At 41.0% G+C, this 13,177-nt stretch overlaps 1 protein-coding gene across 1 annotated transcript in view; it reads left to right on the top strand.

The window, feature by feature from the left end:
* The first annotated feature begins 11,231 nt into the window (after positions 1 to 11,231).
* DEUP1 (deuterosome assembly protein 1) overlaps positions 11,232 to 13,177 on the top strand; it is a 39,672-nt gene continuing 37,726 nt past the window's right edge. The window contains exon 1 of the mRNA XM_054269890.1: positions 11,232 to 11,275. Coding sequence (XP_054125865.1) covers positions 11,232 to 11,275 — 44 coding nt within the window. The remainder of the gene's footprint in view (positions 11,276 to 13,177) is intronic.

The raw sequence follows: 13,177 nt of genomic DNA, 5'->3' as shown, positions 1-13,177 counted from the left end.
TGAATAATTAATGCCATGGCCACTGAGTTATTGAATCCCAGACAAGAGAATTATTGCATGAGATGACATGTTAACCAAGCCAAAACTGTTTCTTTCGTATTCCATGCACAACAAACAGGAAATGGTCACTGCTGCAACAGCCGAAGATAAAGGATAGATAAACAAATGAGAATATAATTAATAGTATGTCGAATTTCTGTGTCTGGAAATCAATCCAAATAGTTTGCTGAAAAGTGTATGAAGCCTATGACAAATTTCAGAGTTGAGTCCAGAATTCATGAGTTCAAAGAACCACCTTTTTTCTTTAATTGTTAAAGTTAGGATCATAAATTTGGCCTAGATAGTTTCCTTTTTTCGCAGTGACCATACGTAAGATGGCCAAAAATCCATTGCTCTCAATCATCCTCAGATACTTCAGGTGATCTGTTATCATACTGAGTAGCTACATTGACATAAGTGCAAGGTTTCAGCAGGAAGCATGAAATGTTTCAGAAAAATTGCTACCATGTAAGTGGCTAGCCCTATCTGACTGGCCTATATACACTGTAGAAATAGGAATTTGGGGGTTTGGAGAAATGAAACTAAGAAAATCTTGGACATCACCACTGGTGAGGTTCCAGATGACTGGAAGCTGTCCAACGTGACGCCCATATGCAAAAAAAGGGGGGAAGGAGGATTCTGGTAACTGCAGGTCATTTAGCCTCACCTCAGTACCTGGTAAGGTGATGGAACAGTTCATACTGAGTGTCCTCACACAGCACTAACAGGGTGGCCAGGGTATCAGACCCAGCCAGCATGGACTTAGGAAGGGTAGGTCATGTTTGACCAGCCTGGTGTCCTTTTATGACCAGGACACTCACCTGGTGGATGCAGGAAAGGCTGTGGATGTTGTCTATTTGAATTTCAGCAAAGCCTTTGATGCTGTCTCCCACAGCACACCCCTGGAAAAGCTGGCAGCCCATGGCTTGCACAGGAGCACTCTGTGCTGGGTTAGGAACTGGCTGCATGGCCGGGCCCAGAGGGTGGAGGTGAACAATGCTGCCTCCAGCTAGGGCCAGGTACCAGTGGTGTCCCTCAGGGGTCTGTGCTGGGACCTGCTCTGTTCAATGTCTTTACTGATTACATGGATGAGGGGATTGAGTCTCTCGTCAGTAAATTTGCAGACAACACTAAGCTGGGAGTGTGTGTCAAGCTGTTGGAAGGTAGGAGGGCTCTGCAGACCTGGAATGGTTGAATGGATGGGCAGAGTCCAACGGGAAGAAGTTTAATAAATCCAAGTGCCGAGTCCTGCATTTTGACCACAATAACCCCCTCCAGTGTTACAGGCTGGGGATGGTGTGGCTGGACAGTGCCCAGGCAGAAAGGGACCTGGGGGCACTGGTGACAGCCAGCTGAACATGAGCCAGCAGTGTGCCCTGGGGGCCAAGAAGGCCAAGGGCATCCTGGCCTGTGTCAGGAACAGTGTGGCCAGCAGGAGCAGGGAGGTCATCCCTTCATCCTTCCCCTGTACTCGGCACTGGTGAGGGCACACCTTGAGTGCTGTGTCCAGCTCTGGGCCCTCAGTTTGGGAAGGACCTTGAGACACCCGAGCACATCCAGAGGAGGCAACGAGGCTGGAGAGGGGCTGGGAACACAAACCCTGTGAGGAACGACTGAGGGAGCTGGGGGTGTTTAGCCTGGAGAAAAGGAGACTCAGGGGTGACCTTATCACTCTCTACAACTCCCTGAAAGGGGCTGTAGCCTGGTGGGGTTGGTCTCTTTCTCCAGGCAGCAACTGACAGAATGAGAGGACAAAGTATTGGAATGGTCTTCCTGGGAAGGTGGTGGAGTCACCATCTCTGATGTGTTTAATAAAAGACTGGATGTGGCACTTGGTGCCACATGGTTTAGTTGAGGTGTTAAGGCATGAACTCGATGGTCTCTTCCAACCCAGCGATTATGTGATTCTGTGATTTACCCAAAAATCACATCATTGAGGTCTATCTGCTTGTTGAAGAAAACCTCCTGAAACCTACTGTTTCAGTCAGTAGAATCTAGACTGGATATAAAGATGATTAGAACTGGCCTTTAAAGATCATTATGACTTTGAGAGAAGTAGGTAAGGTAGAAGGTTCTTTATAATACCGTGAATTGAGTGGGGGAAGCTATTTTTAGTCCTCAATTTTATATTTGGGTTCTCAATTTAAACTACTGGGAATGTGGAGAGCTGAAAATATTGCTTTAATATCTCCCCAGCTGTGAACTTTCTCTGATTAGATGGAAAATACTAATATCACCTTATATGTATGCAGCTGCCTTTGTCCCAGAGGATCCTAGGACACCAACAAGCTATTCATAAAGAAAAGTATGTTCACTCAATCATAGATTGCAGCAATCAGGTAATAGTCAGGAATACAAAACAAGTAAAAATACGAGAATAAACAAGGACATTTTGAGCACTGATCTCACACAAATCCCTTTGCTTATAGCTCATGATTAGACAACCCTGTAAGATAATAATTATTCAACAATTGAATTTGAAAAGTAAGCAGCCTCGGAAAGGGAAAAAAAATTGAGCCCTTCCTGGGATGTAGACGATGCAGAATACAGCATTTGTAGTCAAAGGTGAACTTTTAGCTCAGTGTTCCTAAACATGGACAAAGATGTGCAAGACAACTGTGGAGGATATGGAAAGTTTCAGAGATGGAACTGGAATTGTTTTAAGGCAGAGGAAGAATATTCAAGACTCTGAAAAAAATCACTATAGAACAAATCCATGGTGGCTCTAACATTACTTCATAACCATGCTATTTAACAACAAGGTAATAACCATGTTATTTAGTAGTTAGTAATAAGTAAATAGTAATTAATAACTAATAATAATTTAGTTATTAGTAATAACCATGTTATTTAGTCATTTAGAAAAAAATTAAGTTCCTAATGAACCAAGATCTTTTCTGCAGACAATTGTTCTGTAAAACAGAAAAAACAGTACATCTGGTTTTATGCACCATTATGAGAGTAGCTAACGAAGTTCTGGAAATCCCATTCAAATGTTCTTCATCATAACTGGTGCAAAAGTTTGAGAGGAGGATTGATTCTTCATTTAGTATTTGTTCAGTTCTCTGTTTCAGATAGCCTGTAAGCCTTTCCTGCTCCAGTAGCAAGGCAGTGCTTCATGAACAGCAGTGTGCTTATACCCCCAATGGATGTGACAATTAAGTAACACAAGTACATCATAATGTTTGTGCCAAAAAGCATAAACATTATTTAATGGATATGATTTGTCCTTCTAATGCTCCTTTGCCCAGCATCAGTGTCTGTACAGCTAGCAACTAGCATCCCAAATAGCTCCCAATACACAAAGGTGATTTGGGTCCTTGCTGGCAGAATATCATTCCTCTAAGAACTACTGTTGTCCAACACCCTTCCTCATGTGCTCTGCACCTCCCTTGTCTTTCATCTACCTAATCCTTCCTCAGCCTCCCTCAGCTCCTCCCTTAATCTTGGTGTTTCTCATGCACCACACTTATATCTGCAAGGACTGCTAAAAGACCATCTTCATCTTCAAGTCTTGTGTTTCAGATAGGAGGAAGCAAGCAGGAGATAAATATCATTGCCCAAAGGCCAGAGACACAATTAAAACCAGGGCTGATTTCTATCCTACTTTCTTGTTTACCACTTTACAGCAATGGTAGTAGGTGCAAAGGTCTAAAGTATGTGCACATATAAAAAAAAATACACAGAAAATCCTGATCTAATTGCTATTTCCTAGAAAGAGCAATGGAAAAGGTAACATGTCGGACGTTGAAGTTCATGACATTCAACAGTGATGTTTCCTGTTTCCTTGTTCCAAAAACAGGCTCAACCCTGGCATATTATTCATGAGAGAAAATTTGAAAATGTCCAGTAGCCTGAGGAAACCATTCCCTGGATATACACTTTGCAGTTGATATCTTCATTGCTTTGCCTTAAGACGTGATGGAGGTCAGGCTGAAGCTAACAAGTAGCAGAAGGTGGCAGGTTTGAAAGTACTAGAAAGGAAAAACACAGCCCCTACCCCAGCTGGCTCAGCCTAGCTGGGCAGGGAGGTCAGCACGGGCAGCTGCTCTGACGAGAACTCTGCCTTATGTCCCAGAAATGCCAATCAGAAACTTGGCCAAGCAACCCTCAAGCCATGAAGGAGCAAAGGCTCGAGTCAACTGTAGCATTTTTCTTGCCACATGTACTGTGTTGGAAGATGGAATACTTCAAGAATACCTCTCCAAGAATCTTTTGCTCTTGACAGTCAAACACTCAACACAAGTATAAGATTCAGACATCTGTGTTTGTGCATGCTTGCATAGCCAAGGGTCTGTGTTTTTCTCCATGGGTCCTGCACAATTTTTCCCCACTAATTTGATTAGCTACCCTAAATAAAAAACAAACTGACCATGGCTTATATCTGTCTGGTCAGTTAACTTTTTGGCTAACAGCAGAGTGCTTATAATATAGTAATTAGTTATGCCTGCAGTAAAGTTGCAATGTAGTCTTACGAGATGGTGGTGTTCGGGTTCGGAGGGAAAGTCAAGGATTAAGGCTCCACCCTTACAAGTAATTGGGTTACTCTGATGAACAATCCTCATTTTCAGCTTGTAGAAAATGTAGAGTATTTCTGTTAGATTGAATTTTCTAGGAACGCTTTGCTTGCTTTTGCTTTTTTTACCAGGAAGGTGAAGCGAAGTTTCCATTGCTGCTGGTGGTGTTATACATTTGGACACAGTTGGTCCTGCAAGGAGCACTCACACTAACCCAAGTCTCATCACTGTGAGCTGCCATCTGCTAAGCACAACAGGATGTTCAAGCAGATGCAGTATTTGCTCATCCCAGACTCAGCCTTGAGCATGTAAATGCTCAGAGCAAGTGTCTGCAGAAGGCAGGGACAGCGAGCAAATACTGTGCTACTGTTATTTGCACTCTGATTAGAATTATGGCTCTCAAGGTCAGAAGGGTGAGTTTAGATGTTAGATTGATAAAAAGCTCTTTTCTGTTTCTAGAGGAAAGCAAAATAATGACAAAGCCAGTATCCTATGTGCCTGCCTCTGAATCCCCAGCCAAATATCTCTTTACAGTCAAGTTAAATGGGGGTTTTACTGTTCCAGGTAAGCCAAATAGCTCAGGCCTCATCATGCACTTCTATAGAACGTAACACAGCAATACTTTTTAATTGTTCTACCACTGTACCCCAATACTAAATCTGAAAATCATGACATTCAGTTAATTAGAAAACTAAACAGGGACTCGAAAGATAAAAGAAATAAAATTAGTTAAGGCAGAGCACCTGATCACTCAAGCATAACCTGAAAATATCATCTTAATACAACCAATATAGCACTGTATTCTATATTAGTACATTCTTATGCAAGTGAGCAATGTGAACTCCCATAACATCTACTCAATTGCTATCTCTGAAACCCCAAATGACAACTTAAATGTCAGCACTGTTAATTATTTTTCTACAAGGTATTTCAACAGAACATTCACTTAATGTGCTTGATTCAAAAAACAAAAACTTAAATCTGTGCAACATTACAAAACTTCCAATTACACACTCTTCCATCATTAAATTTCAATATGATCAAAAGTAGTTTGTACAATTGTTAGCACATTTGTGCCATTGAAAACTAAAACTGTCAAACTATCACAAAATAATTTACATTCAGGATGAAAACAAACCAGTTTTTTTCCTGTAATCCTCTCAGACAATAAAAGTCAAATTTATGCTTCTAGAGTGTTTATTTTTTTCTATAACTTGCCTATTTTAACCAGAATATTTTTTAATAAATTCTTATGTCACTATGGCACAATATAGAAACTGAGGCAACTGTGGCAGGATATAAAGCCACAGATGAAATGTACAATCTGAAGTTAAACAGTCTTTTTTTTAACTGCAGACAAGATCACAGATAACATTTGAGAAGTAAAAACAAGTTAACCAAGAAGTATTTTTGTCTATAGAGCTAGAAACCATCCACATGCTGCCAAACCATAAAATATTTTTATATTTTTCTGCTTCAGTAGGAATAACTACAAAGGAAAGACTATGCCATACAGAAAGATGTTGCAGTAATGCTAAATGCTATTATGAATTTCCAAAAAAATATTAGGAGCAAGCTTTAAACAAGTGATTGCTCTTTTGTGTGGAAAATATCTAGCACTATACAGATAAAATTCAACAAAGATCTTAGGTCACAACAACCTCACGCAATGCTCCAGGCTAGGGTCAGAACGGCTGGGAAGCTGTCCAGTGGAAAAGGACCTGGGGGTGCTGGTCAATGAGTGGCTGAACATGAGCCAGCAGTGCCCAGGTGGCCAAGAAGGCCGATGGCATCCTGGCCTGGATCAGCACTGGTGTGGCCAGCAGGAGCAGGGCAGGGATTGTCCCCCTGTACTCAGATTGGTGAGGCCACAGCTCCAATCCTGCGCTCAGTTCTGGGCCCCTCAGTGCAAGAAGGACAGGGAGGGGAGTGTGTCCAGAGAAGGGCAATGGAGCTGGGGAAGGGTCTGGAGCACAAGTCTGGTGAGGAGTGGCTGAGGGAGCTGGGGGTGTTTAGCCTGGAGAAAAGGAGGCTCAGGGTGTACTTTATTGCTGTCTACAACCATCTGAAAGCAGGCTGTAGCCAGGTAGGGTACAGTCTCTTCACCCAAATAACAAAGAATAGGACGGGAGGAAATGGCCTCAAAGTAGCATCAGGTGAGGTTTACATCCTACATTAGGGAAAATTTCCTCTCTGAAAGGCTTGTCAAGCACTGGAACAGGATGCCCAGAGAAATGGTGGGGTCACCATCCCTGAAGGTATGTATGAGATGTGTAGATGTGGTGCTTGGGGTCATGGTTTAGTGATGGACTCGGCAGTGCTGGGGTAGAGATTGGACTCCATGATCTTAAAGGGTCTTTTACAGCCTACACAATTCTACCATTATTTTTTGTCATCCTCAGGGACACAGAAAGACTAATTTGTGTCACAAAAACAGGCCTAATGGCACCTTTCTCTCCTGTCTACATCCTCCTACAGCACTACCCTTAATTTTCAGGTTTCCTCTTACAGGATAAATTCTCAAAATTCTCCACTCCAAGGTTTCAGCCTACAGTGTGACATATCAATTGGTTTACCTGGCAAATCCTACTAAATCCAAACTCTTTCTGTTCTTTCCTTCAGTGATTTCATAAGCAGCTTAAGAAAAGAGCAGTTTTCAGTTTAAACTAGAAACAAAATATTTAGAAACAGTACTTTTCATCTATGTCTGTATTATGTCAGGATTTAGCAGCTCCTGCCAGTAAATTAGTTAGGCACTTTCAAAATCTTCAGGCACATTCTATGCCTGTCTCATTTTCACAAGCAGAAATCCCTCTTGCAAAGGTTTGGGTTTTTTTAATGTCATTCTTCTGTTATTACTTACGTCTTAAGGATCTTTTTCATAGATTTTATTGTCTCTCAGTGACTCCTGCATAGTTGTTGATGGATGGCTATTCCTTTTCTTTTCTGTAAATTAAGTTGGGGTGTCCATATGCATTCAAACTAACATGCAGAATGCAATTAATAAACTTTTATGGAGCTGCTATGAATCCATCACATAAATATCACTAAAATCGTGTGGTTTCTATGCTAAAGAAATGAGTCTGTTTCTTATGAGAATTATACTGAGCTTACTGGAACAAAATGTTCAATCAAATCTGTCATCTGAGATTGCAAAGTAAGTTGTGAATATATCCTGTAAATACAATCTGTATTTAAAGTTAAATACACAAATGCACTTAGGTTTTACCTGTTATTACATATTGCACTACAGACCCAACAAATATTGAAGAATTCAAGTGACAAATACCTAGGAAGGAGAACTAGTAGGCATATAATAATTTATCACTGAAATTATATCTAAATTATGCTACTCCTTTAACACCACCACTTTTATCCTGCTCTGAAAATATTCTCTATTGAATTGTGTATTATTGCTTTATTATTAGAAACTCTCACCTGCTAGGTACAGAATCCAACATTTTGACTTGTTAAATTCCATCCCATTAATCATTGCCCAATCTGAGATCCCTCTGCAAGGCAGCTTCCTAGGTAATGCTTAGTTCCCCGCATTTTTGTAAACAGATCAGTGTTGCACCTTGTCTTGCTTGACATTTGTTCACACTCTGCTGTGCACCTGCCCTGATCTACTTTCTTTTTTTCCTGCAGAAATGCACTTATAGCTTTCCATGAATTTTAATCTAAAAGCTGATTTGAAATTAGCTTTTTTTTTTTTTTTTGGCTGACTGGCTGTCACAATTTGTAAAGCATGTTCTTTAAAGTCAACAAATAACAGTTATGAGTCTCACAAGACAAGCACTAGTCAAGAGATGATGTGGATGAGCAAAAGCAAATAAAAAAGGTCAGAAATTTGACATGGGAGTTTTTTAATATAGTGGGGGAGGTATTTGGATATACCTAAGAGAGTTAGAAATACAACTCCAGCTAGTGGCAGTGGAATTGTCCTTCTAAAAAGCTTTGAAAATATAGAAAAGTAATTTAAAAATTCTTCTTCTGTATTTTTTTAAGTTGCTCCCCCCCAATTCCATTTAGGCATGACAGATGGAAGTTAAATTTCTGAATAACTGATTACCACTGAGAGAGGGTAAGACATGGAAGAAATTAAAATATATACACTGGGAATATGGCTGAAAAGTTCATTTCCATTGAGCAGATGAAAAAATAGAAATTTGCTGGCAGTTGCATTAGAAATTACTTCTAGTACATAATACTTCAGATCATCTCAAAGCTCTGTATTTAAAATAAATAAACCCAAATTTCACTATTTAAAAAAATCTCAGAACTATTTCAATTATAAGAAATTATATTTGAAACATTAACTCAATTACAGTATGTAAATAATGAAGAAAAGTGTAATGAAGTATTAAAAGTGTAATGAAGAAAATGTTTTCAGGGCTCAGAGTGCAGCAACTGGTTCTACGGCTTTCTCCTGTCATCCTGACTGGCTTGGCTACAAGGGAAAACTCTTATTTTCTAGAATGAACAGACAAACCTCATCAGGGAGTTCCTGTCACCTATGCTAGGTGACCCTGCCTTGGCCAGGGAGTTGGACAAAATGATCTCCAGAGAGATGATCTCCAGAGGTCCATTCCCATCCTAATAATTCTGTCATTCTGTAACTTTCCTGAAGCTCCACATTTAATTTTACTTTAGTCTCTTATTTTAAAAAAAATTAAAAATCATTTTTCACAGCTTGAAACAGCATTTCTGCTGACACGAAAACCATCTGACACAGCACAGTATGTAGAAACCCAATGAAATAGATTATTCCTTAGAAATGGTACTAAAGCTTCCATTCACTTGGTTAATTTCAGTAAACATATTAAGAAGAACAAAGCAAAAGATGGACATGTAGTGCACAGAAATAGACTAGCAGGTCCTGAAACTGCTCTGTGAAATTTCAAGACAATACACGCAAAGTGAACGGTACCATCCTGGTAGAAAACCTCACTGGTGTTTGAAGAAATTTAAAGTCCTTCAAATTATTACTGTGAAGAGCTGAAATAGCTGTGATTCCTAAAAGCAATTTGTTGTTCAGTAAGACAGACTGAAGGCCACAAGAATGGAAAGGCATCAGGCCAAGGTCGTTTGCAAAATAATCTGAAAATCGTTTGATGCCCTTTGACAAAAGCATAGCTAGTCATTGAGGGAGGAAAGGGTAATGTTCAGCGTTTTCATTATCTAGTAATAACAGAGTTTTAAGATGAAGGAGGAAAAAAAAAAAGAAGAAAAAAAAAAAACCACCTTGCCTACTGATTTCTGAAATTATCTTAAAGGAGAAGTACATGTTCTTCACCCCGGGTAAATTTTCCCGTGGTGAAATTCACTTCAGCTACCTTCGGCTCGAAGGAGGGATGGGGGCAGTGACCCCGGGACGCCCGCGCCCCTCCCCTGCGCCCGTCGGGGCCTGTGCCCAGCCCTGGCCCTGCACCGACCCTGCCCCGGCCCTACCCCTGTCCCGGCCCTGCCCCGGCCCAGTCCCGGCCCAGTCCCGCCCGCCTTCCCGCCTCGCCTGCCGCCCTCCCGGTTACCGCGGCGACGGGCGGGCGCTGCGGCGGGACGGGCTCGGGGCTGGCCGGGCTGCGGGGCTCGTACCGCGGCCACAGCGAGGGCGGCAGGAGCGGAGGGGGGAGCACGGCAGGTAACGGGAGGGGAGGGGGGCGCGGGGAAGCCCGGGGAGTGTTGTCCGTGCCCCGATCTCCTCCTCAGGTGCCCGGCACACCGTGTGCCGGTGTCACCTCACCTCAGGTGGCGGTCTTCTACGGCTGGTCCTGTGGCAGCATCATCTCCGGTGCCTGGTCCTTTTTCAGCCAGTGCCCCTCTGGCAGTGTCGCCTCCGGTGCGGGTCCCCTGTGGATGCAGCGCCCCTTTGGCCGTGTCACCTCAGGTGCCTGCTCCCTGTGGAGCCAAGGCTGCAGTGCCGTCTGTCATTGCCCACATGTCTGTGGGTGCTGGGACCGTGCCCTTGAGAGCCCCACTGCTGTCCCCACCAGGAATTAGGAATTAGGGCTGTTTCATGCTCTCCCGTCACCCATACTGTTCTTGCATGCAGGCTGGCATGCCCCCACACACCCCTGTGTCCTGCTGGACCCGCAGAACTGGGCTGGTCTCAGCAATAGATTTGTTCTGACGGTCCTGCCGAGGTATTTGAGGGCTGCGTGTCTCAGACTGCACCTGCCAGGAAAGGCAGCGACCGGACAACAGGAATTTGTGTTTGAGAGTAGCTACAGCCGGCGTGCAGGTTAATCACGATGTACAAAGGTACAAATGTTTGATGAGCGCAGCCATGGATCTATGGCAAATTAAGATTCATGTGCTTCAGAGTCTTTGCAGATCGTTGACATCACACAACAGGGAATGGTCCAAAACAAATTTCCATATGGAGACCCAGGGCAAGGTTCAAATTCAGCACCACCTCTGGTGTCTCAGTGTTGCAGCAAGTGCAAGAATTGCTGTCAGAGCTGAACTTACTCCCAAAGTTTTTGTCTTGCCCATTCCAGCCTGTTATTAGAGCTGCACTCTGCTGTCCTTGTTTTTAATGAGAAAATAGCATAATATGAAAGGAAAGCACAGAACTATCCAGTTTGCCCTACTTGGCTATGTAAAGGAATGCATTTAAGAATCCGAATTATTTGATTTTTGGTGTTTTAACAGACTAAAACGACCATCAGTGGTATGGAGGAGGACTTAGAAGTGTTCCAGGAACAAGCTGTGACTAAGTACGTAATGACTTACTCTCTTGGGAGTTGAATATATGATGGAATTGAACTATGTATGTTTATTAAACATGGGAAACGCAAAATATTAATGATTTTGGAAGCAAACTTGATTCTGTATTTCTTCTGCTTTCCATGCAAACTGGAGAAGGTGCTGATAATTAAGACAAGACATCTTATTGCTTTGGCTAGTAGTCTACTCACTGTTTCTGTTCGTTATTTTAATGTTTTAAATATTCATACCTGAACCAGAGGTGGAGGGGGGAGGATGAAAGCTATGTAGGGTTTTATTAAGATGTTAAGAAACATTATTTCAAACTTTTTTTTTTTTTAAGTACTTGGAGTTGCTAGGCTACAGCAATATAAACTTACATATCACAGCTCTTAAAACATTAAGAATCCTGAAAACAAGATTCATTGCTAAAGCCCTAGCCTTTTTTGCACAGATAATAACTACAACTGTTCCCCCAAAGTATTAAGCGCACTTTTCATAAGAGCACATAATCATTTTTTATTTTTATATAATCCAAGTTTAGTTCTTTTAATGTTAATCTGAAAAATATGTTAGTATTTAGTTAATCTAAAAAATATGCTAGCATAGTCTTTCTAAAGAAATGAGAACATGAGTAAGATTTGATGTAGGAACTCATCCCATTCAACAATTTTAAGGAACAGACAAATATAAGAAGTACTTCCCCACTTAATTACTTAAAACAGAATACTTATCCATCATAATTTTGTAAGTAAACTTACTAACTACTTTTCAAATAAACCAGGTTATTCTGCCATCATTACCAAGAAACAACACAACGTGATATGACACATATTAAGTGTAAAAGTATTTCTTAAAATAAAAGAGACATGATCTGCCATACCTTATTCTGGCCCAACAAAGTTTTCAATGGGATTTAAAAGTGTTCTTTGAGGGAATTCTTTTTTCACATCATGGTTACATTATTTGTAAAAGTAGCCATATAAAAACTTGAATTAGAAAAACCCAAAAGTATTGCTATTCTTTGACTACAAGTCAGAAGCCTATTTCAGAAATTCAGAATTCTGCCTTTCCTTTATTTTAATCAATATATGGAATTTCAGGCTATTGGCAGATGCATCTAGAAGAATTTGTCCCATCATAAACCACAATTCTTGCTAGCTAGTTAGTTCCATTAACTATACAAAGATGCTGGAAGAGTAGCTTAGGATACATCTTCACTGAAAGGAAACAATTTCAGTCCATGCTGACAGTATTCCAGGGATAATACAGTGCCTTTAAAACTTGGGATAATGGCTGAGTAATGGTGGTGAAAATCATGACAATTACATTCCAGCTGCAAGGACTCATAAATCACAAATTGTCTATGCATAGATGTGTGTGGCTGTATGGCTGAAAGTTATTAAGTGAGTTGGTTGTAGTTCTTATAATGGAACTTTGGGGTAGAAGATTCTACCACAACTGGTTTGTATATTTCCTATTTTTAGAGCACAGTTTGCAATAATTAAATTCATTAGTATTGACTGTAGAAGCTGTGGTAAATATACAAATCTAATGAATATACTATGTAAGATTGAATGTTTTACTTTTGTTTGCATAAATATGGCCATACTTACTTGCCTATTTGTGAGCAAATGTAAATAATATGGGAAGAAGGTATAAATTCAAGACAGAGAGTATGAACCAAACATTTCTTAAATCATCTGTTTTTAAGTAACAACTTTATTCTAGAGTGTATGGACAATACCATTCTTTCTATCATTCATTTTTCTGTCTGTTAGGAAACAATCACAAAAATGCAGATCTATGCAGAACTCCAAAGCAAAAGATGGATGAATAGAGCTAGAAAGGTCTAACCAGTGCAAAAATCCTTTGTGGTAACGACAAAGGCCTGAAGGTGGTGAAACTTTTTA

Source organism: Melozone crissalis, unplaced genomic scaffold (genome assembly GCF_028551555.1).
Source record: "Melozone crissalis strain CALT ecotype California unplaced genomic scaffold, PUWL_Pcris_2 ptg000008l_1, whole genome shotgun sequence".
In the NCBI taxonomy this organism is placed as follows: Eukaryota; Metazoa; Chordata; class Aves; order Passeriformes; family Passerellidae; genus Melozone; species Melozone crissalis.
The sequence above is the reverse complement of the archived record's forward strand: the minus strand, read 5'-3'. Positions and strand labels throughout refer to the sequence as shown.